Raw genomic sequence first — 23,935 nt, forward strand, 5'->3', positions numbered from 1 at the left:
TAATCGTCTCCCACTGGAATTTAACTTATTCAGGTATTCCACTCAGGCCGGTGGATTTCAGAGGGGCCTTTACTGGCATTTTAACTACATGTGGGCTTGTTCAAATCAATATTCTTATATAAAAAGTGAAAAAGCCGTGCTATTCTCTTCTTCCTTTGAATTTTTTTTTTTTAGTGTACACATTTTATATTCTGCCTTTAAAGCTATTTCTGCTGCACAGCTGCTTTCCTGAGACTCAGACTCCTACGGGCCCCACTTGGTCCGACACGTACCTTGAATATCCTTTCACAGTGTTTGATTTCTGCAGTCGGTTGTATAATGAGGAGAGAGTGTGCAACGAGTTTGGAGATTCCTATTAACCAGGTCACCCAGGAATCTATTTTTGTGCGCTTCTTTATTAGAAATAGCAGGGAACGCGGTAATATTTCAATGCAACTACTTACAGGCGCTTGGCTTCAAAAATACACCTTACGAAGTTTTCTTTTCGCATTTGACATTTCAAAACATCGGAGTCCAGTTCCCAATCATCAAAGCACCTCGTCTCCATCTGCATTCCAGGACGTGAATACAGACCATTACAAATGACAGTGGACATTTTGCATGGTCATTTGGATTCGTGCTCCTTTGCCCCGGTTAGACCATATCTGGAGTGTTTCATTCTGTCCTTGGCACTGCCTTTGAAGATGGCCCATAAAAAAAGACAGAAAGACTCAGACGATCGGGCAGGATGGGGGTTGGGCGTAGATAGAAGAGAGCTATGTTCAACACCCGAGGGAGGGTATCTCGTGAGAAAGGAGAGTAAAATCACGCGGTGTTGTTTCCCAAGACAGAATCAATGAGTGAAATCTACAGTGGAACAGATTTTGATTCAACCTGAAAGGTACCTAACGACTAGAGTGGCCAGACTCTTTGGAACAGGTTGCCGTGGGAGGTAGTGAGCCTCCTGGCTCTGCGGGTGCTGCACTGCAGGCTGGCCTGGCTGTCTGCCTGGAAAGATTCTTCCAGAAGTAACAGGTCCACTTCAGCTGTGAGAGTCACTGGTCCTTGCTCTCTGGCATTATTACTGTCGGGACTCGGGGTGTTGGAAAACTGGAGAAAACTGTTGTCTCTTGGAAGTAGAAACTGTGAATCCTTTGGAATTTCGTAATACAAACACCCTAATGGGCCAAGGCGGCCAAGGCCAAGGTCAGGGGTGAGTGAGTGTTGCTGAGACAGGCAGCATTTTATTTCAGGCGGATAGTTCACTCGTGTGACCCAGCTGTTTAGATGATTTTTAAAAATCCCTTAAAATGGACCACAATCCTTCATTCTGCTGCATTAATCAAGACTTGGCCCAGTATCTTACCAACATCAGGATATCACTAAAGATGTGACAATGATCCCTTTCAAAGAAAGGAAGTTTTATAGTTTACATAGTACCTTCTCCTCTATTTCTCCTTTTGATCTTCCCCACAACTCTCCAAGGAGGCATGGAAAATACTATCATCTCAATTCTTATAGGGAGACAGCTGAGCCTGAGGGTTTGTGATTTATCCGTATCACACAGCTGGCAGGTAGCACTTAGGCCTGAGATGGGTCTGGGGAGCGGGCATCAGAATCGCACAAGCTGGGCAGTATCTGTGGCCATGGCGGTCACAGCTGTGTGACTCCGGACCGTCTCGTGCGTGCGGTGAGGGCGTCGGGGTAGGCTGAGCTCCACGGTGTTGTGCTGTCTGCGCTTTTCTTGCCTGTCCATACCCACGCTGTCCGACACAGCCCTTCCTCTCTGCCTGGCAGGTAGGAAGTATGATGAAGTGAATTTGTGGGTTGGCGGAAGGCATCCTGATACGCTGTTGTGTGTTCCCAGGGTGTGACATTACACTTCAGCTGCAGGTACACACCTCTGTGTCAGGCCACTTTCAGGAGCGTGAGAACCTGGGCTGCATTCTGATCCAGGGTTTGGAATTTGAGGATGTGTTTGTTTACCTTTGTGGGCTCAGTTGCGGTGTGGTGTGGTGGAAGTGGCCTTCCTGAGCTTCACCTCCCCTCCAGTAGATGAGTCAGCAGGAATCGTGAGGGCTCCTCACTTTACAAGGCAGAAGCTTGCAAACAAAGTTATGGTTCAGTTTTTGATTTGATTTTTCAATTGTCTCTAAGTATAGCTATTGAACTCAAATCTCAACTTGACATGGCCTATAAGGCTACCAACAAAGCTCACCCATTTCCGTGGACCACAAGAGTAATGCATGTTCATTGCAGCAAATTTAAAAGTGAAGAAAATTCTGTAATTTCTTATAATCTCCCAAAGATAACTGCTACTAACATTTTGTTAAAACTTCCTGGAATGTTTTTCTACCCACCTATACATGGTTTAAAGGAAATTTGAATAATACTGTATATACTGATTTGTAAACCTTTCTTATTAAGGGTAATTTTTTTCCTGTTTTCCTAAATATTCTCCTAAAGGATTTGATCCAAGTTTGGATTTGAGAGCCACATAGTATTCTAGTGTGTGGCTGTATTAGAATTCATTTAAACTCTTTCCTGCTGTGGGATATATTGGGTCCTCGTGATACTCTGGTGATGGAAATCATTTCGGAAAAGGTCTTCTCACCCAAATCCTTGACAATACATCTGATATAAGTCTGATTTGCCAAGCAAAGAAAATCAAAGCTGGATTTCAGTTTTTAGGGTATCAGCAACGCTACTGGGCATTACGACCTACCAGGTTCGATTAGGAAGTCGTAATGCCCACGACTTACTGAGGTTGACTGACATGGTAACACCAAAGGTTTGGGGCGGTCCCTCCCACTGTCACCGTCATTGGATCTGTTCCCGCGCTCCAGGCTACTTCGTACACTTAGTGTCCTGCAGAAACACCAGAGCAGTGGATTCATTTTTCTTTTCTCTTCTGTTGGTTCTCCTGTAGCCCGATGAAGTCCTCCGATCTCGATCAGGACTTATTTACAGACAGTTACTGCAAGGTGTGCAGTGCCCAGCTGATATCGGAGTCTCAGCGCGTGGCCCACTACGAGGTAAGAACAGCTTTTCCCACTCAGTCTGTTCAAATGGGAGAAAAAGCAGCCTGGGTCAAGGCTGTGGGACTTGGGGCAGATCTTAAGAAGCACGGGGCTTGAGGCTGTCGATTCAGATCAGGCCACGACCAGTGCGCATGCGTGGGCTTGGAGGCAGGGCTGGGGACACCATTCTCAGACCCTTGGATGCTTCCAAGATTCTAATTTTTCCTTTGTGCCTTGGCCCCTCGAAACCCCGTGGGCTTTCTCTACTGGTTAAATCTGTCATTGCTCCTCCCCGAAGTCCCTTTCAGGGACACACGCCAGCGTGCATTAGTGCCAGCCTCTCTTTCCTCCTCTGACCCTGAAGCAAAGCTCAGAGGCCCCTTTTAAGCCCTGCGGTGGCCTCAGTGATCCAGCACCAAATCCCTTCCACCTTATGGCCCCTGCCCTAAAAGTGTTTATCAGCAAGGAGACTCCTCCCCCACCGCAGGGTGATGAAGGTTTGAAAGCCCCAGTGCTCTTGAAGGGCAGAATCCAGTGTCTTTGGCTTTTGAGGATGTAAGTTCAAATAGCTGCTTTTTGATCCTCGATTGGGAAGAGAGGGTGACGGAACAGTGGTTGGCCAGTTTCTGGGGAGAGAATGAGGTGCCCAGCAATGAGGAAAGGGGAGGCCGGGCCCCCAGATGCTGTTTGGGGCTGTTAGCTTTTCAAGAGCACATACACCAGCGAAAGCACGAGCTTTCAAGGGTAATAATTTGGACGTAATTTTAGATTGGAGGGCTTGGCCAGGAATCTTCCTTTTGTCTGACAAGTCTGACAAATGCCAGTTGTCACTGTCGCTCACCCAGCTCCTCTGAGCCTGCGATTCCTCTGCACACAATGCAAACAATAATCATTCCGGGCACACGTACCCGCCCAGGGAGGCATCCGCCTGACCCGGCGTTCTCCTCGGGGTTTGGTGGAGACCAAATGAGACCCCTTGAAACGGTATTTGAGAAAATGCTTTGGAAGCTGTAACGTGTGCCAGGCCTGCACAATGACATCGTTTCTCATCATTAGCTCCACGGCAGCGATATTTGAATGAAGGCAAATGAAACTTGCTCTGCGGAGAAAACTCTTAAAACTTCAAAAAAAGTCAGCGCATTCTTTTGTCAGAGGGCAACCGAGCCTGCCTGATACAGAGGTTAGAGAGAGTTTCCCAGGGAGGCCACCTGAGTCAGTGGCCACAGTGGAAGACGGCCATCTCTGGAAATTAAGAATTTCAAAATTCTGTAGATACTACTTTGTAAACCCATATGGTTTTATTAATTCCCTTTCCCCAGTGGAGGAGAATCAGGGAATTTGTCTCTGCTCTGAAATTCCATCACCTCCGATTACATTCTCCCTTTATTAGACTTTTTATGTTCCATTTTTAATCATCTTGCTAGATTCTTGAGGCCAGGAACAGTTTGAGTCACGTGATCCTCCCTAAGTCCTGAAACAGTGTCCGTATATCATAGCTGTTCAGTGAGCTTTTGTTTACAAAAATGACCTGGTGACACTGTCCAAGCTCTGCTTTGTTGTTCCCTGAGCTAGAAAAGTCGTGTCCAAAAATCAAAAACAACAGCTTTTTTTTTTTAAAGGGAAAAAACCCTTAGCTGCTCAATTAAGGGTTTAGTTATGTGAACACAGTTTTCCGGTTACCACACTGTACGGGCTGTGGCACAACTTAATTGTTTAGAGGTTGGTGTTGGCTGAGGGAAGAGACGAGAAAGCAGTTAGACTAGATCTGTAATTCTCAGAGGTGTGTACGCATCATCAAACCCACCTTAGGTGCATTCACCGGGGACGGGCTCTCAGTGATGTGTCCCTTGCTGCCTCCAGGCAGAGGTGGGGCACTTCCCTCAGGGAGAAAGGGCACATGCATTCCTGCTGCAAAGGCGCTAGGGGTGTGGAAAGCGCCCACTGAGGATGGAGGGCACCTTGTGTGATCTCCGGTCTTGCAGCTTCGCTTAGGAGATGGTCCCAGTTCCTCTTCATCCCTGGGAGGATAGCTTCCCTCAGGTGATCTTGAAGACCACCTGAGAACCGATACTCTGGTCCTATCCATCTGTCCCTCCCTTTGCACACCCCCTCTGCTGAGATTGTGTATAGCGTGGGGTCTCTGTGAGCCTCAGATCCCGCTCAATTCATTAAAAATGTGGTCACACTTATTATTCTTGATGCTCTATCCCAGATTTATTGCTTGCGTATGATTTTATTTTCACTTTGACCATTGGAAAAATATTCCCAGCTTCCCTAGGGGCAAATCAGTGAGAACCCGCTCTGAGATTTCTGCACGTCCAGCGCTGTTGGTGTTAGTTACTGCAGGCAGTTCTGGGTTATGTGAGGAATACTCTGTGTCCCCAAGGAGCTCATATAAACTTCCTTGGAAGGAAAAGCCACGGAGAGTTGGGTGTGGTAAAATATACGTGTGATGCCGAGAACAAGATCTTAGATTCTGTTCTAAGGGGCTGGCTGATCTAATTTGATAGAAACGCTGTTAGTTCTTCTGCCCATTTGGCTTTCTGATACAGGCTGTGTTGCCCTGTTAACTTTTTAGATCTTTGCATTTTCCGAAGTCAAAAGAATGGGACATCACCAAGAGCTACTGTGGTCAAGAGAGATTTGTAAGGATGTCATGAATTGTCTAGGCCTCAGTGGATGGGCTAAGCTGAGGGGCTGCTGGAATAAGAAGCCTTGGGATCTCTAAGGAGCACCCAGGAGGCCAGCCTGGCTGGACTGGAGGATTTGGGTTGGGGAGAGAGGCTAGCACCACCTACAGGTAAGGTGTGATCAAGGGGTAAGGAGAGGGGAGTCCATGTTCTTGCGAGGCTCTTAAGTATTTGAGAGCATAAAATATAATTGAGCATTTCTGACTGACAGCCCGTTGGTGATGGTCAAAGGGTATTATTGAGAAAAAAACCAGCTCTCGATGTGACTTTTGCCCAGCAACTCCTGCGCAAGTCCGCTGAAGTCGGAGAGGAAAACACATCAAATGGGTTAATAGCTAATAGCTTCACGCTCCATTTAAAAGCCTGAACCTTTGTATAGCAGGACAGAACAACCTAATATATGTCTAATGGACCGAACCCTTCCATGCTCTACTTTGAAAATCTCTTTTTGCATGTGAAGTCCCGAGGTGGAAAAAAGAAAGGGAAACATAAGGCCATTATTGTTTTTCTTCCTAGCTAAGCATTAATAGCATGTTAATGTTTTGGTTGAAGATATAATTAGACGTTGTCTCTGCTCACTGGTTGAATAGTCGGAATCTGTAGCACAAGGAGACACAGACACAGAAGGAAAGAGAAAGCTTTCAGATGAACGGGCCTGCCTGATACAGAGGTTAGAGAGAGTTTCCCAGGGAGGCCACCTGAGTCATTTGCTCCAAGTTTCAAGTGGCTAAAAGGATACTTTCCTGCCAAGGGGAAGGGTTGCTTGCACTTGTGCGAGGGGAGAGGTGGTTTTCTGGCAGGTAGGAGAAAGAGGATATCGTACGGGGAAGACCGGGAAAAATGAAACCGAAAGGGCAGAAAGATTATTTTTTGGCATAAAGCTAGAGGGAGGAGATGGATGAGCAGGTCTGGAAGAGAGAGTGAGAGAGCGAGAGAGCGAGAGAGCTCATGGTAGGCAGAACCAGTGAAGCCGGCCATGCCTTGGTGGCTCGCCCCATCTGTGAACCCTAACATCCCTTCTGTTGCTGTGCTGTGTGCATAATTAATCACTCTGTGGGCTCAGATGCACCTCCAAACAAGATTGCAAGCTTCCTGAGGGCAGCCGGAGTCATGCGTCGTGTTTCTGGTTTATTTCCACAGCATCCCCCCAGAGCTTTGCCTGTGACCGTTGCTCACAGGCTCCTAGAGGTTGATGGAGTGGTTGTGTAGGGACTGGCGGAGGGAGGCGATGGGGCAGGTTTAAAGGAAACACTGACTGGTGCACCAGGAGAGGCGTGGGTTGGTGTGTGTTGGGAGTCGCTCTGTCTTCAGAGTGACCTTCAAGGTAGAGGTGACAGTCCTGCCGTTACAGGAAAGACGATGCTCTAACCTGATGGGAAGCTCTTCTGACATCTCTGAATCTCGTGGAAGCATCAGTCCTGGCAAAGGAACCCCATTAGCCCACCCAGGAATGTCAGATCCCAGTATTTCTCTCATCAGTAGCAGCAGGTGTGTTGGGCCCGCAGGGGCCGGCTGAGAGAGATTTTTCTGTCTCACTTGCTTTGATTGGCTTCCGACAGAAACCTGGCCTCCCCCAGCTTCTGTCTAAACTGATGAATTGCCGAAGGGCACTTTCCCAGTGTCTGTCGGTCCAGCAGTAAATGGGATGTAATTATTTTGTGGGTAGAGACAAGGCAAAAATGAGGTTCCTAATATGTGCTGACCAGCATCCTGACTTCCTGCTGCTGTATTGCCTTCCCCTTGGTCCTTCACACCTTATTCTCCACTTTCTTCTCCTTTTTCCTAACTGCCTGAGTAAGTATGCAGGCTGGACAACTCCTTTCCCATGTGTGAGGCTTAGGGGTTGACCCTGTGTTGGGTTTCTGTAGCCCGTCAGTCTTGTGCGGTACCAGGCTAACTGAACTTGAAGAAGGGCTGGGCTCACTGTACCCGCACCTGTCCTGGGTACCACAGGTGACGTGCTGCGGGAAGATGTGAGTGCTAATGGGGTGAGGACAGTAAAAGAGCTTTCTCCCAGGGTTCCTGTGAAGATGTCACTTTGTTCTGTACACTGAGAATTGCTGTCTCATCAGATCTCTTGTCATCATGACATGCTTAATTTCTCCCAGATGCGGTTGCTGTAATTCCTGGTGCATTTGTCCAGGTGTCACCCCACCTTTCATAACGTCCCTGATTGTCTGATACCCTTTAACCTGTTTCTTGACCACTTCATTGAAGACTCTTGAGCGTCTTTGGAATTTGTCACTATTCTTTTTTTGTCTGTTGTGTTGCTCCAGCAGGTCTGGTCATTTTACCTTTTCTCAGTTACCACTACTCGAAAGAGTTCACTGGGATATAAAATGAATGAGTCATAGAGAGGCTATGGTGAAGCAGACAGTGGTAGATTAAAGAACACACTCAACTTGGGACACCACAGCCATGGACCAAGAGCAGCTGTCGGATGGTGGGCTTAATGCTCATTGGTTAAGAACAGGTAGTTAATGAGTCTCATTCGCTGAGAGCATATGACGTCACTCGGTGGATTTTAGGAGCCAGGCTAGCGTTCCATCACATGGTCCCACTTAACCGCAAGGGAAGTTGGGAAATTCTGTTGAAATGTGCAAGAAGGTGAAATGGGTACAACAAACATAGGGTTGTTGCTGCCACAGGCAAGCCCTCTGGTGGCCCTTGCATTCTCCCGGTGACACGTAGATCATGTGTCCCCTCTCTGTGGAAATGACCTCAAAGTGCTACCCAGTCGCTGCCTACAGCTCAGATTTCAGGATCCCCAAGAGGGGAGTGGGTCTCCATCAGCTGTGGACGTGAGTCTTCTTGGTTCAGCACCTATGAACGAAGGAGAAATGTCACCTCTCCTCCTCCTTTAGAATGGTGATGACAACACCACCATTTTTCATTCAGAAAAATGAAAGAAAGAAGAATGGCCTAGTTGGCATCGTGCAGGGCAGGCATGGAGAAGTTTCTCTTCCCAGGGAGTGGGGGACGTTCCCTGAGTAGGTTCCCATCTTGCCTCTGGGAGGGACATTCTTGTTCATTTTCCCAAAGACCCCTGGCTCTGCCCCTCTGAGTTCCTCCCTGTCCATTGTCCGCCTTGACACATCTGGCGTGGATCTTAGGTCCCAGATCCTCCTTGGGGACTGCCCGCCTTCATAGCCCACTTCTTGCCTGGGATGGATTTAAAGCTTGGAGAATATTCAAAGCTTCTCTAATTCAAGCTCATAACTGCTTTAGTAATACAGTTCTCTCAGGAAGAGAGAAGGCTTTTGATTTGCTTGCTTTCAGAAAGCTCCACGTGTTGTAACCATACGATTTTTCCTGACATAATTTCAAGGCTGTTTGTTTATTTCACTGCCTCCTCACCTCTGTGCCTCTCTCTGTTTTTCAGTTTAATGGAGGCTGTCTTGGGGTTATCTAAAAGTAGGCACAAAGACCGCAGCCTTAATCTGATTTTTGCCAACATCCTGAGCCACAGTGAGCCACTGAGAAGTCTCACGGGGTCTCCAACACACAATGTCTTTTAAAACGAAGGAGCAGGAAATGGGGAGGGGCAAGATGGGCGAAGGAGATTAAGAGGTGCAAAGTACTGTGTATAAAATAAATAAGCTACAAGGATATATTGTACAGCCCAGGGAATAGAACCAATATTTTATAATAAGTACAAATGGAATATGATCTATAAAAATTTTGAATCTCTCTGTTGTACATCCGGAACTAATGAAATATTGTAAATCAGTTTTTACAATCAACTCCCCCTCCCCCCCAAAAAAAGCTTGAAAAAATGACATCGCTGACTTTTAGGTGACTAGAGACAATTAGCAAATGACTTTTCCCAACCCTAACTTATAACTCGATTTTGTTTACTTTTATTTGCTAATGTGTCAGTTACGCATGCATCATAGTTCTTACAGTTCTTTGATATTTTTATTTAAAAAAGTGATCAAACATGAGCAACAGGCAACTAGTAACACACAACGTCTATCCAAGCGATCTGTTTTTTCATCCTCCGCTCGGTCTTTTGGAATTATAACCACCTCCTAGGGCTGAACTATCCAGTTATCTCAGCGCTCAGGGCTTCCAACGCAGGTCTGCTCACCGCGGTATTGGAGGCAGTAGGCGGCCTGCCAGTACTTGTCACTGAATAACCTAGATCTGCTGGATTGTCACCCTCTCCACGTACTGTCCACCTGCTGAGCCAGGGCCAAATATTGAGGTTTTTGTCATGGGAGAGCCCCTCCCCTTTTCTATATTAGAAAAACTAGGCTAATTGCACTAAGAAACATTTCAGCATCTGAGAAATAAAAACAGATTCATTGCCCGCGTCATGGCCCACTGTGGGTTTGCAGAGGGAGGTTTTGTGCCCTGTAACCATTTAGGACTCAAGTTGACGGAGGCTCCACCATCTTTGCTTTTGACATTGCTCTGGGTATCAAAATCCCAGTTGGCCTCTAGGGGACTGATGGGCAACATGGGTGACTGTGCAGGACAGTTAAGGGGCCAGGTCTGCAAGTGACAATGCCTTTCCACCCACACTCCACGGCCAGAGCTCAGTGGTATGTTTTCTTCTGACTGCATGAGCGGCTGGGACATGCAGCTTTCCTGGGTGCCCAGGAGGAAAATAGAAATTGGTGAACACACAGCATTGCCTCTGTGCACTGTGTGTGTGACACTACAGGGGACATGGTGATTAGGACCTGCTGTGGATCGGCTGGGGATGGAGAGTGGGAGTGGAGAAGGAAGAGGAAGACAGAAGGGCTGGCTGGGCTCCCAAAGCCAGTGGTCTGGGCAAAACAAACATGTAAAAAAACAAAAGCTATCCAGTGTCTAGGGGTTGCCATGAATTTAATGCCTATTTCATTACGATGCTGTGTTGTTTGTCCAAGAGACAACAAAGGAATACTGTGCTATCTAACGAGGGTGTTCTCTCTAGTTTCTCTGACTTAATTGGTCAAGCACGAAGACTTTCCATTTGGTCCTGGCATGTCGGACTGGTGGGATTGCTCTCCACTCTGCCTTTCTGGGTCCAGCCATTGGGTCTCCCAGGCTCTGAGCTCAGGCAGTGAGCGGAACTGCCCACCCCACCCTCAGGGAATCTGGGAGCCACCCCCAGGGGGCCGCTCCACCTGCTCAGTGTGGCTGGGGACCAAAGATGGATGCCTGCGAGAAATTTCTCTTTGCTCTCAATCACAAGAAAAGTTACTCCTCTGCTTGAGAGGCTGGTCAGTCACAGGTCTCTGACTTTCTGATCTGATCTTGTTTCCAGCTTTGCTTTAGCCACCAAATTCACGGCCACGGCCAGCAACTAGACTGAACTCTGCGTGCGCATTTATCGGGCTCCCTTTACCTCTGGACTTTATTTTCCTTCCCTTGTTTTACTTTAAATCTGTATCTCTCAATTATTCATTTCATCCTTTTGCATGCGATGTGTGGATCTATGCTGATATGTCTTCTTAAAGTCTTTGAAGAAAATAGTGGTGTGTAAACATATAAATATTTAATCTCATTTTTAACATTTAATTCAGTCTTTTTTGGAGACAAGTACATTTATATGACTCCAAATTCAAAAGGTATGGAAGAGTGTATGATGGAAACGACCTCCCACCTACTCCTGTTTCTCACCTACCCAGTTCTCTTTCTCAGAAGAATCCGGGGTGACCGATTTGCTTCGCAAAAGTCTATGCATATGATGCAACTTAAGTTTTTCCTTTTATTTATTTTCTGCACATGGCAGCATGCTACACCCTCCAGTTTTTGGTTGCTTTAATTGTGGCATAAATTCTCACGCTATGAATGCATCGTAATTTGTAAAGAAACAATTTACAGAATTACTGCTCACTCCTTGCTAACCTGGATAAAACTCTTATGGCTGGAAGAGTCTCCCCGTGAACCCCTGGTTAGTAAAGCACATGTCAGTTACTTTTCAGATCTTGGCTCCTACCGACTGGTTATTGACAGAGACAGTTTTTCTTCCAGTTTCCCATTCCCGGCATTCTCATGAAAACATAGGCATTCCCAGCTTCCGAGTCGCTGAGCCATCTGGGTTTGTTGATTTTGTAAAAAGATATTAGCAGACAGGGGATTCTTGAAGGCTAATGGCCTCAGCAAGTGGGTTGGCGTGTTGATCTCAGCTGTGTGTCTTGCCCACGTTTCTTCTGATGCTGCAACGGCGTTGAGGACTCCGTGATTCCCCTCCTTCCTTGTGATCTGAGCATTTAATGAGTTTCTTCAGGCTTTTACTAAGATGATACAATTTTGAGTCAAATTTTTCTACCTTGGAATTTCATCATTTGCCCTGAGGATCGTACAAAAAGACATGACTGCACCTAGTCAGGCGGTCCCTCCGCCACCTTCAAAGTGCCCCCTCCTGCCTGCAGCCCCTGTCCCCTGCCCCGTCCTGGAGGTCTCCCTGACCTCTGGGAAGCCTGCCACCGCCACACCAGCTGCTGGGAAGGCTCCCTGTCCACTTGCTGCTGATTCAAATATAGAAACAGTCCTGCCTTCACCTTGAAAAACTTACAGGCAGTGGGGAAATTTTAGATTTTACTAAGCAAATGGGAAGAATAGAACCAAATAGAAAAGGTTATCTCTCTGCCACCAATATTCTTTCTCCTGCTCTGGTCCTGCGGTCACAAACCTTGCCCTTGACTTAGAAGGTTTCCCTGTCTTCTGGTTCCAGAAATCCTACCCATTCCTGTCTTCATTAACTCTTCAGAGCTCTGGACTTCCTGGTTATAAGTGTGTCTTCAAACTAAACCCCTCCAGGTTTGGTTCTAAGTGATACCTGTCGTCTTGCTCCCCAGTTTCCTGTGGCTCTAAAGCCATCCCCGTGTTTAACCCGGGGTATCCTGTAGGATTCTGTCACTCGCTTTAAATGTCAAAGCCACACCTTCTTTTCTACTTCCTGGAACCATTCGTGCTTCCTCTTGGCTCACCTGCTAACTTCGCCATTCGTATCCGTGGAGTGAATTCACCCGGCTTATCCCCAGAGCAGGCAGTGCTGGCCTGCGACATGGAAAGGGCTTCCGGGGTTCTCAAGGTCAGGGGTCCGCATGGTACGTCTAATCCTAATTGTCACGTCGCCCATCCAGAACTGACTTCCCTCCTCTGCATCCTGAGACGGCTAGGGGTCTTCCTTCCTTTCATCCCCACGGCCGACCGGCCCCCTTGCATCTGCCCAGGTGACCATTTGATTAGGGTTGATACGTTTTTTGCTTGCGTGTGTTCTTCGTGCAACATGTGTTCTGCTTTGCAGGTGTGGGCATTTAAAACTCATTTTGATCTTAGGATTAGTTTTAGGTTCACAGAAAAGTTGCAAGTGGACTATGGAGAGCTTGGGGTACCCTGACCGTATCCTCCCTACTGTTCACATCTTCAGATGATCACAGGCTACTTGGGGACATTTGTCACAGCTGAGGAACCAGGACTGACTCACTGCTGCTCCAATATACAGTACAGAGGATGAAGTCCACACTTTATTTGGATTTCCTTGAAAGTTTTTACCTAATGTCCTTTTCCTGTTCTAGGATCCTGGCCAGGATTCCACATCGCATCGAGTCTTCTTGTGTCCTCAGGCTGCTGTAGACCATGCCCGTTTCCCAGGCTTTCTTTGGGTGACCTTGATAATTTTGAGGAGGACTGGCCAGGGGTTTAGTAGAATGACCCTCAGGGGAGTTTGTTCACTGCTTTTCTCCTGATTAGCCCGGGGTTATGATGGGTTATTGGTGGGAGGGATCCCAGAATTGAAGTGCTGATCTGTGAAGTCACATGACATCAGGGATCCTGAAGTCACATGACATCAGGGATCCTGTTGTCAACAGGATGCATCACTGGTGACCCTGGCCTTGGTCTCCCACCTCTCGGAAGTGCTTGTCAGATTTCTCCACTGGAGATTTACTTTTTCCTCCTTTTCCCACTTTGCCATCTTTATTTTATTTTTGGGGGGGGGGAGGGGCAGGTAATTAGATTTACTTATTTATTTATTTAACGGAGGGACTGGGGATTGAACGCAGGACCTTGTGCATGCTAGGCATGCACTCTACCACTGAGCTGTCCCCTCTCCCCCCGTTTTGCCGTCTTTGGAAGGAAGTCATTATGCACAGCGTAGGTGTGTGTTTTTGATGGCATGGTGATGTGAGCTTCATTCTTACCTTGCTATCTCATTCGGCAGAATGTATCCAAGAACCATCCACGTTCCTACATGCATGCCTTATGTCTTGCTTCTGCGTGCTGCACAGCATTTTGTAGTGAGCATGTGCATCCATCGTATTTTGACTTTCCCATCTCCTCAGGGATGGATGCTTAGATTGCTCCCACTGCCCTGTGAGCACAAACGTTGCTGGACAAACACCCTTAATGGTGTGGGAATTTATGTGAGGCGGACCTACAGACGAGGGGACATTGTGCCTCCTAAACCCCGCTATCACTCACACGGACGGAGCCTTGCTCAGGCGCGGGTTGGGACGGGTCGGTTCCCACATCCACCTCTCTGCCGATATAATTGGCTTCATCAGCTTCCTCATTCTTTTCGAATCTAGTTGATATGTGATATCTTGTCATTTCAAATTGCATTTCTCTAATTATTATAAAGCCTGAACAACTTGTATGCTTCCTAGCTCTTTCATTTCCCTTTTTCTTGTTGGTGATTTCTGTTCATTTTCTTCTCCAGTTTTTCTCTTGGTATTATATTTTTCATTTTGATTTCCTTGTATATTCCTTCTTGGATTTAGACACTGGACACACCTTCTTCCCTTCAGTCACCTGATTGTGTCTGCTTGTCATGCCTTTTGTTAATTTTATTTGTTAAAATTTGTTTATTTGTGGGCGACACATTTAATAAACATTTTGCCTTGTGGTTTCTTTGAGAAGTTCTTCCCATTGGTTGATCACAATACAGCTCCTATTCACTTTTCCACATTCATGTCTTCAACTCTATTTGGAATCTACCTTTATATATTGTATCAAGTAGGAAGCCACTTTGATTTTCCTCCAGACCATGAACCACTTTTTCTATCACCATCTACGATCGATTTTTCCATAATTTGTGCTGTCATCTTTCCCATGTGTTAATTTCCCACATGTACTTGACTCTGAATCAGACCTTTCTCTTCTGCTCTGTGATTCTGTTTATCTGGGCCAGTCCATACGCTATTTAATTACTACGGTCACATCCTAGTATCTGAGCGTGACAAGTCTCATCTCTTTCCTCCTCCGCTGCAGGTCTGTCTTGACTAGCTGTGCAGCGTACAATTGTGCTGTTCATATTAATGCTTGAATAAATGCACAAACTCAGTTGAAATTTTGATTGGAATGACGTCAAACTGAAGAATGAATGTGAACTGAATTAATATCTTTACAGCATCAAGTCATCTGATCTTAAAGCAGTGATATCTACCGATCCATTTGTTCAATTTTAAACCAATTGTTACAGTAAAATTTCAGAGAAATGTAACAAACATAGAGCTTGGGAGCACACATACAATTGTTGCATAACTTAGTTCTTTTAAAATTAAAAAAAAATTAAGTTCTTAATGATATTTATTTGTTTCTATTCTTTTGTCAAGGTTTCATCTTTCCTCAACTAAATTGTAATCATATTGAGGAGAAGGGTTAGGGTTTTATTTTCTTTCCCCCGCTGTCTTTCATCCTAGAGGGTCATAATGAATACCAGTTTTTTTTTTAATTAATTGATACCCAGGATAAACACGGAAGTTTTTTTTTTTTTTTTTGGCTTCTGTTACATTTTTGTCTTTTATTCTCTCCCTTTATGGATTTGCTTCCCTCTTTCATCTGGCTCCCTCACTTCCTCCCCTGGGTGAAAATGCTCAGTGTGGCCTTGTAACAGGAGCTCACACCTACCTGCAGCAAGTTGAGGATGAGCGCTTTTTCTTTGCAGCGTGGCGCATTTCCTCTGGGATGAGCCGTGCAACTTAAAACTCAGCTGTGTCAGTAAGTCAAGGTGAGTTTTCGGCTTCATCCACCTGCATTCCCAACTGTTAGAAAGATGTTAACATTTATTGCCAAGCTGTCTCTTAAATATCCTGTAATAAAAAGCCCAAATATGCTGTCTTGTTTTTTTTTCCCCCCAATTTCATCCTTAAGCGGCTTTTTCATTACTGCATCTTTGCAAAGTGCTGTCAGATTCTTTATTGAAACCTTGAAACCTTTATTGTTTCAGTTGCTCCCATGACAGTCGCCTCTAAAGAAAAAAAAAATTTTTTTTCGTAGAAGGCAGTGTCAGAGCGGGTTCTCTTCATTTTGCTAGTGACATGTCTAACCGCTGTCCTATTGGCTGTTGCCTTGTGTCTGCTTTTCAATCTACATAATTAGGATGACCCAGAGATGTGATTTGACCTGTACCCTATATCCAAATCCACATAATAAAGCTGTCTGATCAGAGCCTCTCCCCATGTAAAAGCTGTTTTAATCTGACTGTGTCACTGTGCAAAGAATTAATCACATCAGTTGGCTTTGGGACTGTGTGTGGTGAGTGGGCGAGCCCGAGTTTGGAAGTAATAACTCAAAGTCTAATGTTGGATGAGCAGAAGGCACTGAAACCATGTTGTACCTTTTGGCTCTAGCATGTTAAGAACCCAAATGTCTTTGGAATGGCTCGGTGTGCCTGAGATAAGACACCAGTGGGTGGTATTTATGGACTGATCAATATGCCAGTGCTGTTGAGGTGGAAACAAAGTTTGGAAGCTAATCCAATGTCACTGGGTCTCCGTGACATTTAGAATTTTTCTTAAAGTGTTTTCCAAGTGAAGGAATATGAAGTGATGCTTACCGCATTAGCACCTGAGAGACCACAATGTGTTTGCTCGGGGAAGCAATCTGGTAGTTGGAATGCGAGCGGGGCAGAGGTGCACTATCTCGGTTTTGTAAAAGGGAAGAGCCGCGCGGGGTGGTGAGGTCCAGGGCTGTCCCAGTGAGGACCGAATGGTCCGGATGCCAGTCCCTGGAAGATGGGGAACACCAGGGACGTAACTGGTCCATCCCTGTTCCTCACGCTCAGACTTTAAGGGTTGACTTCAGAAGTCCTGAGGGTCTTATCTGCCCTCTGGGGACGCCCATCTTGGAAAGCGCAAGTCCCTTCAGCCGTGGACAGCAGGACAACCCAGTTCACGTTCCTATATATTCTGGTCAGCTGGGGGGTGTAGGATGCTGGGAGGCAGCCGACTTGCTGCTGTATCTGAGCCTTTTCTTCTAAGTCAGGAGCCTGGTGTTGGACACCCCTGATGTTTGCTTGCATTTTTCTCCCAACCCATTTCGTTTTGGAACATCTACACTGTGTGCCTCCACCATCATAGATTCCATTTTCCTCCTCTACGGGGATCCCTCGATGAAAAAGAGAAAGCTCCTGACTCATTCAGATCGGGGTTAAGACAGGGGCAGAAATGACAACCATGCAAATGAAAAGGTGGAAGCAGCATTAGGTAAAGTAATTAAGTAAGCTTAGATACGGGCTCTTCATCACAGAGATTTAGGGTGACCTGGTTAGAAAGGAAATTCAGTTTGACCTGTTCTCTAGTGAATGAAATGCGAAAATTAAAAAAAAAAGCTGCCTCTGTCTTTTCTGTGGACTAGATGTTATATATCATATATTTAATACTAAAATGGGAAATCTTAATGGTTGCTTAATAGGCAGAACAAAGACCTGTTTATGGCAACATAGCTCTGGAAATTAAGACGGTTCAAGGTCACACTTCAGGGAACCTTGCTTTTCTGTACTTTGACATTTGTCATGAGTGTGATCATGAGGAAGTACTTAGCCACGTCTTTAGGAAACACAGGCATTTCCAATGCCCTGAATTTTTTAAAAAAAGAAAGAAACAAATCAAAACCCTGACACAGGCAGGATGCCCTGGGTTTGCTTCCCTGGAGGCTGAGGTTTGTAGCTTCAAGATTCCAGGGACTGTTCAGCCCTGTTGACTGAACTGTCCAGATGCGAGGCATTTAGTGTTTCTCACACTGGTACCTGGATGTAATCTTGAGATTCTGTACATTCTTTTACTCTTCAAAAAAAGTTGAACGGTTATTTTTAATGTGTGCATTTTTGCCTGGTATAAAGACGAATGATTCCCCTTTTCTGTGATAACAATTAAAATGTATCTTTTATGGAATGAGACTTTAGATAATTAAATGACTGTTTCTCAGACAGAAGTCATCAGATCCTTGAGAATTTTGTTCTTCTAGGGGTAAGGGGTATAGCTCAGTGGTAGAGCTTGGCATGGGGGAGGTCCTGGGTTCAATCCCCAGCGCCCCTGTTAACAGGGACAAAAAAAGAATTTTGTTCTTCTGGGCACTTGAGAATTTCCTCTTTTACTTACATTTGAGAACCACTGCCTCTTGGAGCCCACTATTTGATTATTCTTTTGGGGGTTTAGTATTTTTAAATTGCTTCTGTGCCAGTCAGCTCCAAATCGGTGAGCCAATGATTTAGGTGTGATCGCCAGATTGATAGACTTAACAGCTGATTTTATGTATTTTCCAGGTATGTTTTCCAGGTATTTAAATTTTTTTTCTTTTTTTTTTCTTTTACATTTTTGAAAAGCTGCCCCTTTTTTGTGTGTGTGTTCATATTGAAAGCCATTGAGGAGAGCTTTCAGAGCCCTCAGGAGAGAGCTCCAAGAGTGAAGGGGACAGATTTGTATATTTGGAATAAAGAAAAAAATTTGTATCTTTTCTTGTCTGACTTTTTCCATTTCTCTCTTTCCATTGATGTCAGAGATATATATTTGTCTCTGCTGATACAAGAGAAAGAAAGAGAAAAAGAAACAGGTTTAGATGATCTGTTTTCTGTCTGTCTGCCTATCTATCTGTCTATCTATCTATCTGTCATCTGCTGAGAGACAGAAATAGGCAGACACAGAAACAGATAAATTAGACTAGATGCTAAAGGTAACTGAGCCAATTTAGGAGTCTTTGGTCTGAAAAAAATCCCCCTAAATGGTAGAAACATCTCCGAAACCTGGAGTCGAGGAGGAGGTGGGGGATGGAGGGGGGTCTGTGCATTAAAAGTGCCTCCAATGTTGGCCTCTCTTTTTATCCAGTGATAAAACACTGTGCCGGCCGGGGACGAAGCCCTCGGAAATAGTGTTGAGAAAAGTGGCAGCAGCAGTAGAGGTAAGGGAAAATTAATCTCAGCCAAGTGCTGCTTGGGGAGAGCAAGGAGGAATTATCTACTTTGTTGGTGAAGTTTTCCTGTCAGAGCCAAGGGAAGTCGGGGTGATTGGGACGGCAAGGAGCATCAGCGGGGACCTCTGTGTCTCTAAAGCAGGAAGGATTTATGCAGCGTATGGAAACTCAAGGCAGCTCTTCAAGGTGTAATCCGTCAGGGAGAAGAGATGTTTACTGGTTTTTAAGTGTTGTTTTCTGCTTTTCAGCAAAGTCTTTTTTTCAGATAGTTTGCAACAGGGCTGGAGAAATTAGAAGTCCTGCCCACTGCGGGTTGTCAGGCATTTACAGCCGGGTCCCGGACCTTGGGGCCCAGCCACGCATGTTGGCAAGAACACATCCGCTGTGGAGCTTGATGAATATTTGCCAGGGCAGGAGGAGGGAACAGCAGAAAGCTCTTCCTGAGCAGTGTGTGGGGCATTCATTCACTTGCAGATCTGGTCTCTGAGCCGAGCTGCCCCGGTCCACACTTGGATTTAAAGTTCTTTGAAGACTTGCACAGACTCAGCAGAGGAGGCGGGGAAATGGGTGAAGGGCAGATCATCCCTCAGCCTGGCGTAGAGCGCCCCCTGCGGTGGTTTGGTGTAACTGAACCCTCTTGCTCCTTGCTCTGAAGCTGAGAGGGGCAGAAAAGACGTGGGAGAGGGGGAAAGGCTTGGACCACTGACACCCTCCCTTAGAAGCTCACCTAAGGGATCTGCCAGCCCCCCTCGCATCCCTGCCTATTTCCCACCCGGCTCATCCTTTGCAGGGATTTGGCCTGGACTTCATGGTCTTGCCCCGTATCCAGAGGCTGCCTGTTCCAGTGTCGTTGCTAATAGACCCATCTCACCATGAGGGACGTTGCAGGCGAAGCGTGTGGGATGGCCGGCCAGGAGCCAGATGGGCTCTTATTCAGAGCAATGCCTCCATTCACCGGGGTCCAGCCTCTGGGCCGGTCTTTATTGGTATCATCTCGTATCGTTAAGGACCTTAAGGACCCTCAAGTGGTAGATATCTCCATTTTGCACTTGTCCTTTGAGGAAACTGCCGTTCAAGGAAGTTAGGTAAATTGTTCAGCTGTAATAACCTGGACTGTGTTATTTAGGAAATTCCCCAAATACCATCTTCCTGGGTCCTGTCACCTCCCTCCCCTTCTGTCTGAGCAAAGTCAGGTGAGTTCAGTTATGTTCTCTGCAATTCAACAAGCATGCATGTGCTGTTAGAACGTGCCAGGCACTGACTGGGGCCCCCAAACGCAAGGATGGATGGTGTCACCTCAGGGACTGGCGGGCAGGGCTGAGTGTGTTCACAGTTGTCATACACATGAGGTGGCCCCAAGGGTTGGTTCAGACCCATCCTGACACCCAGACAGGTGCTGTGCTATGTTTTGATGGGTGGGATGCAGGTGGGGTGTGGTGGATCCCGGGGTGGGGTTCACAGAGGAGAGGTGAGTGGACGTTGAAGGTTTCAGCAGTTACATGTAGGAAATAAGAGACTCCAGGCTGATGCCACACAGCACCCAAGTGGCTGGCTTTGCTGGAGCTTAGAATGAGCAGAGTGAACCCGGAGGTGGAGAACAGGGAATTGGCCGAATCCAGAGGAGAGGGGCACCCCACGCGTCTGGAAGGCTGGGTGCGATGTGAATCCTTCCCCGGGGGGGTGATGAGCTGTCCGAGCATTGCAGGTGGCTATTTGGCCTAGAAATTCATGCAGCTTCCCCGACACCCAAAAGGAAGAGAAAAAACAAGGATGACCTTTAAGTGAGATAGGAAAGCATTCCAGACCGGGTTTAATGAAGAAGCAAAAAGAAATACCGTGAAAAATGCTTCAGGTATGCAGACCCAGGCGCCTTCACCTCCTATCACGGCAGCAGCGGTGTGGGGCGGCCCCGGGAGGGCAGGAGACATCATTCTCATTAGCGCATTGCAGGCAGAACTGTAGGTCTGCAGTTTTGAAAGTTTTCTTCCTCTCTTTCTCTTTTTCCTTAAATACCACTGAGACAGTGATAAAGGGCCGGGTGGATTTCAAGGGTGGTGGTGAGTGGACAGCGTTGTGAATTGCTCTGTGAATTGCTGATTTAAGCACTTGCTCTTTACCTTCTCCTGAGCTAAACGGCACACAAAGAAACATCCAGAGAAGGAGTATCAGTGCACTTGTTTTCCTTTCAGCGCCAATCTGAGCCAATCACGCACGGACCACTCCCCTTAAGGGAAAAGGTGGTGGAGGATGGAGGCTGGGGTAAGGTTTGGACAGGACAGGCAGAGTGGGTTGACATTCCTCTCTCTGCGGCGGCGGATCATGGAACTTCCAGAGGTGGGCGCTCCACGGCAGGTGTGTGCTGTCTGCCCCGACCCCACTTTCAAGGCAAGCTAAACATGATGTGGAAACTTACCCTGTCTTTATAACCGTGCCCATCCCTGCCGGGCAGAGAGAGGGGGGTGTTTCCGGGGGAGACGGATCTCAGCAGAAACCTCTCCATCTCCTCACACAGTAAGCTGTGATTTAAGATTTGGAGTGAAAAGAAAGGAGAGAAAAAGAAAACAGAAAACTCAAAAGTCGTGGCCATATTTTTAAGTACTTCTTTTGCTTCTCAGGTCCATTTTGAAATAAGAAGGGATGAGAACGGGTGTCAGCAGAGTCTTGTATAAACCCTAAGATACTTGTCATGATGGTGAATGGAATATAAAGCACCACTTTGGATGCTCCAGATTGCCATCAGTTTGCAATTTGCAGAACAGAGAATGTTCATTATAAAGTATGGGGAGATTTTTATCCTCCAACATTAATGCAATGGATTGTACCAAATAAATACAGAGAAAGTTCATACCCTGAGTCTCAGAGTCTCAGCCCTTTAAATCAATACTGCACTCCACTGATGAGAACAGTTTCCCAATTGATGTATCAGTGTGGCCAGTGAAAGCAAAAAAGGAAACCTCCAGGGAGGAAGCAGGTGGGGCACTAAATTCTGCCTTCAGCCTAGCGACAGCCGGGGCTCTGAATTGCATCTCTGGAACTGTAAATTCTAGAGTTAACTGTGTTGGCTAGAAATTACACTAAGGAGCTATCTGGCAATCACGATATGTCATAAGGGTAACTTGCACCTTGAGAATGCCTGGATGGGATGATGCAGTGGCACTTCTATTTGTGTGTTTAGGATTCAGGTGCAGAAGAGCCTCTTTGCAGGAGTGCAGTGCAGGGACGGTCACACCATTGGCCATGGCTGCCCAAAACGTCTGCCCTCAGGTCCGGCGTTGTGATGCATGGCTGTACATACAGCCCAAGGTTAGGGACTGCAAGGCAAGGGTCAAGTCCAGAGTAGGTGTGTGACTGGACAGGGTCTGGGGAGGGGTGACGATCATGGAAGGACCCCTTAATGAGTGGATTTGGAAACAGAAGCGCTGAGGACTCCTGATGGCTTTGTCTGGGTTTCCAAGCTGACATGAAGCATTTCTGCATCTGTTACTCTCCCTCTTCTGAGCTTCTGAGGGCTTCTCTCCTCCTCTGCTGTCAGAATGATGAAGTTCCATTTGCCACCATCACCTAATCTTCCCCTGCTCCATCTTGCAAGTTCTTGTTCTCCCGTTAAAGTAACCATTGTCACGCTAGAGCCCACCACGTCTGTGATGACAGCCGTCCACCTGGGAACCCAGCTGAGACAGACCTGAGGGGAGAGAACAGAGGCTGTGGGGGAGGGACATACCTGGGCTGGTGACACCTGTGTCCACAGGAAAGGGAGGGTCAGAGGGACCGGGGACAGTGCATGTCTTGCTGTGCCTCCGTGTGGCTTCCTGGTCCAAAAGGTGCATCCTGGCATCCTGGCATCTTCCTCAGTGGTCTCTTCCCCCCCCTCCTCAGTTCATCAATTATGAGGCCGTCAAAGCCCTAGCACAGCCGTCGAGAAGCAGCTGTAGAAAGTGGGCTGTTGACCCCCGCAGAGAGTACCTGGGTCGCTGAGCTGGTGAAATACTTTGCGAAACGCACCAGAGCGTGTGTATTTCCTTTCCAGGGGCCCCAGGTTTGAGTTCATATCCACGGTGGAGGCGGGTCCTGTTCTAGGGCGTGTTGAGTAAAAACATCCCTGCCTTCCTGAGTCCAGGCAGATCCCAGTGCCTCCCTTCAGCTCTTGCTGCAGACTAGCCATTTCCCATCCAGGTTCTGGAAGACAGCTCCTTCCATTTAATGTAGCCTGATCTCTTCTTGATCAAGCTGGCGAGCTTCCTTCTCCGAGTCCTGTGTCGTGTTACGCACCTGTATGAACAGATCAATGGCTTTTGTTTAATGATATTTATGTTTCCGTTCAAAAAATCCTGTTAGAGGTTAAAAATAAGAATGGCCTTTTGACCTCTCCTGAATCAGCCCCCAGATAATGAACTCCAAGGGAACGTGTCTTTAGTGAAAGTGGGCATTCTGTTCAACTGAACAAGAATACAAGGGAATGGGGAGACATGAACATGTTTTGTTTTCCATGGATGGAAGTCCTTGAGGCATGGTACAGATCTGGGGCAGAAAATACACGGATATGTGCTTCTTCTGAGATCGCAAAGGGAGGGGCATGTCTGTCACACTTTTCCTTAAGAAGGTGGCAGGAGGAATCCAGGTGGATTGTAGTTACAGATGTCACCTGTATGGGGACCCCTCAACCTTGGGAAACCTCAGGGCCAGAAAAATGACCCAGATAAAACGAAGTGGTCTGTGTCCTCGCAGACCTGCAGCTTTGAAAACACCGGGGACACTGCTTGTCACCAGCTACTCATTTTACTTGGAAATGTTTGCAAGTTTGGACTTTCTGGCATGACTTGGAGGTAAGATGAAGTGTCACTGGAGCTTCAGAAACACCCCCAAATGGAAAATTTGTGATGCTTGAAAGGAAATAGCAAATTGGCAAAGGGATTTCCAGGCTGCCGTGAAGTCATGCTATTAAGAAAGGGAGGTCAGTCTTAGGCAGATTGGAAAGTTGATGGAGCGTGTCTTTGGGACTTGTCTGAGCTCCTTCAGGGCGCCTTCTGCAGACACTGAGGGCCGCCGCTCCTCCTCCTCACCTCCAAGTGCACACAGCCTGCCTCAGGCTGTCTCTCCCTGATCTCATCTGTCCTTTAG

The 23,935-nt window shown here is 46.7% G+C and overlaps 1 protein-coding gene across 2 annotated transcripts in view; it reads left to right on the top strand.

Moving 5' to 3' along the window:
- Window positions 1-23,935, top strand: part of ZMAT4 (zinc finger matrin-type 4) — a 260,097-nt gene that overhangs the window by 32,162 nt on the left and 204,000 nt on the right. For both annotated transcript variants that reach the window (XM_072950203.1, XM_072950204.1), the window contains exon 2: window positions 2,909-3,014. In XM_072950203.1, coding sequence (XP_072806304.1) covers window positions 2,909-3,014 — 106 coding nt within the window. The remainder of the gene's footprint in view (window positions 1-2,908; window positions 3,015-23,935) is intronic.

This window comes from Vicugna pacos, chromosome 26, assembly GCF_048564905.1.
Source record: "Vicugna pacos chromosome 26, VicPac4, whole genome shotgun sequence".
Taxonomy (NCBI): Eukaryota; Metazoa; Chordata; class Mammalia; order Artiodactyla; family Camelidae; genus Vicugna; species Vicugna pacos.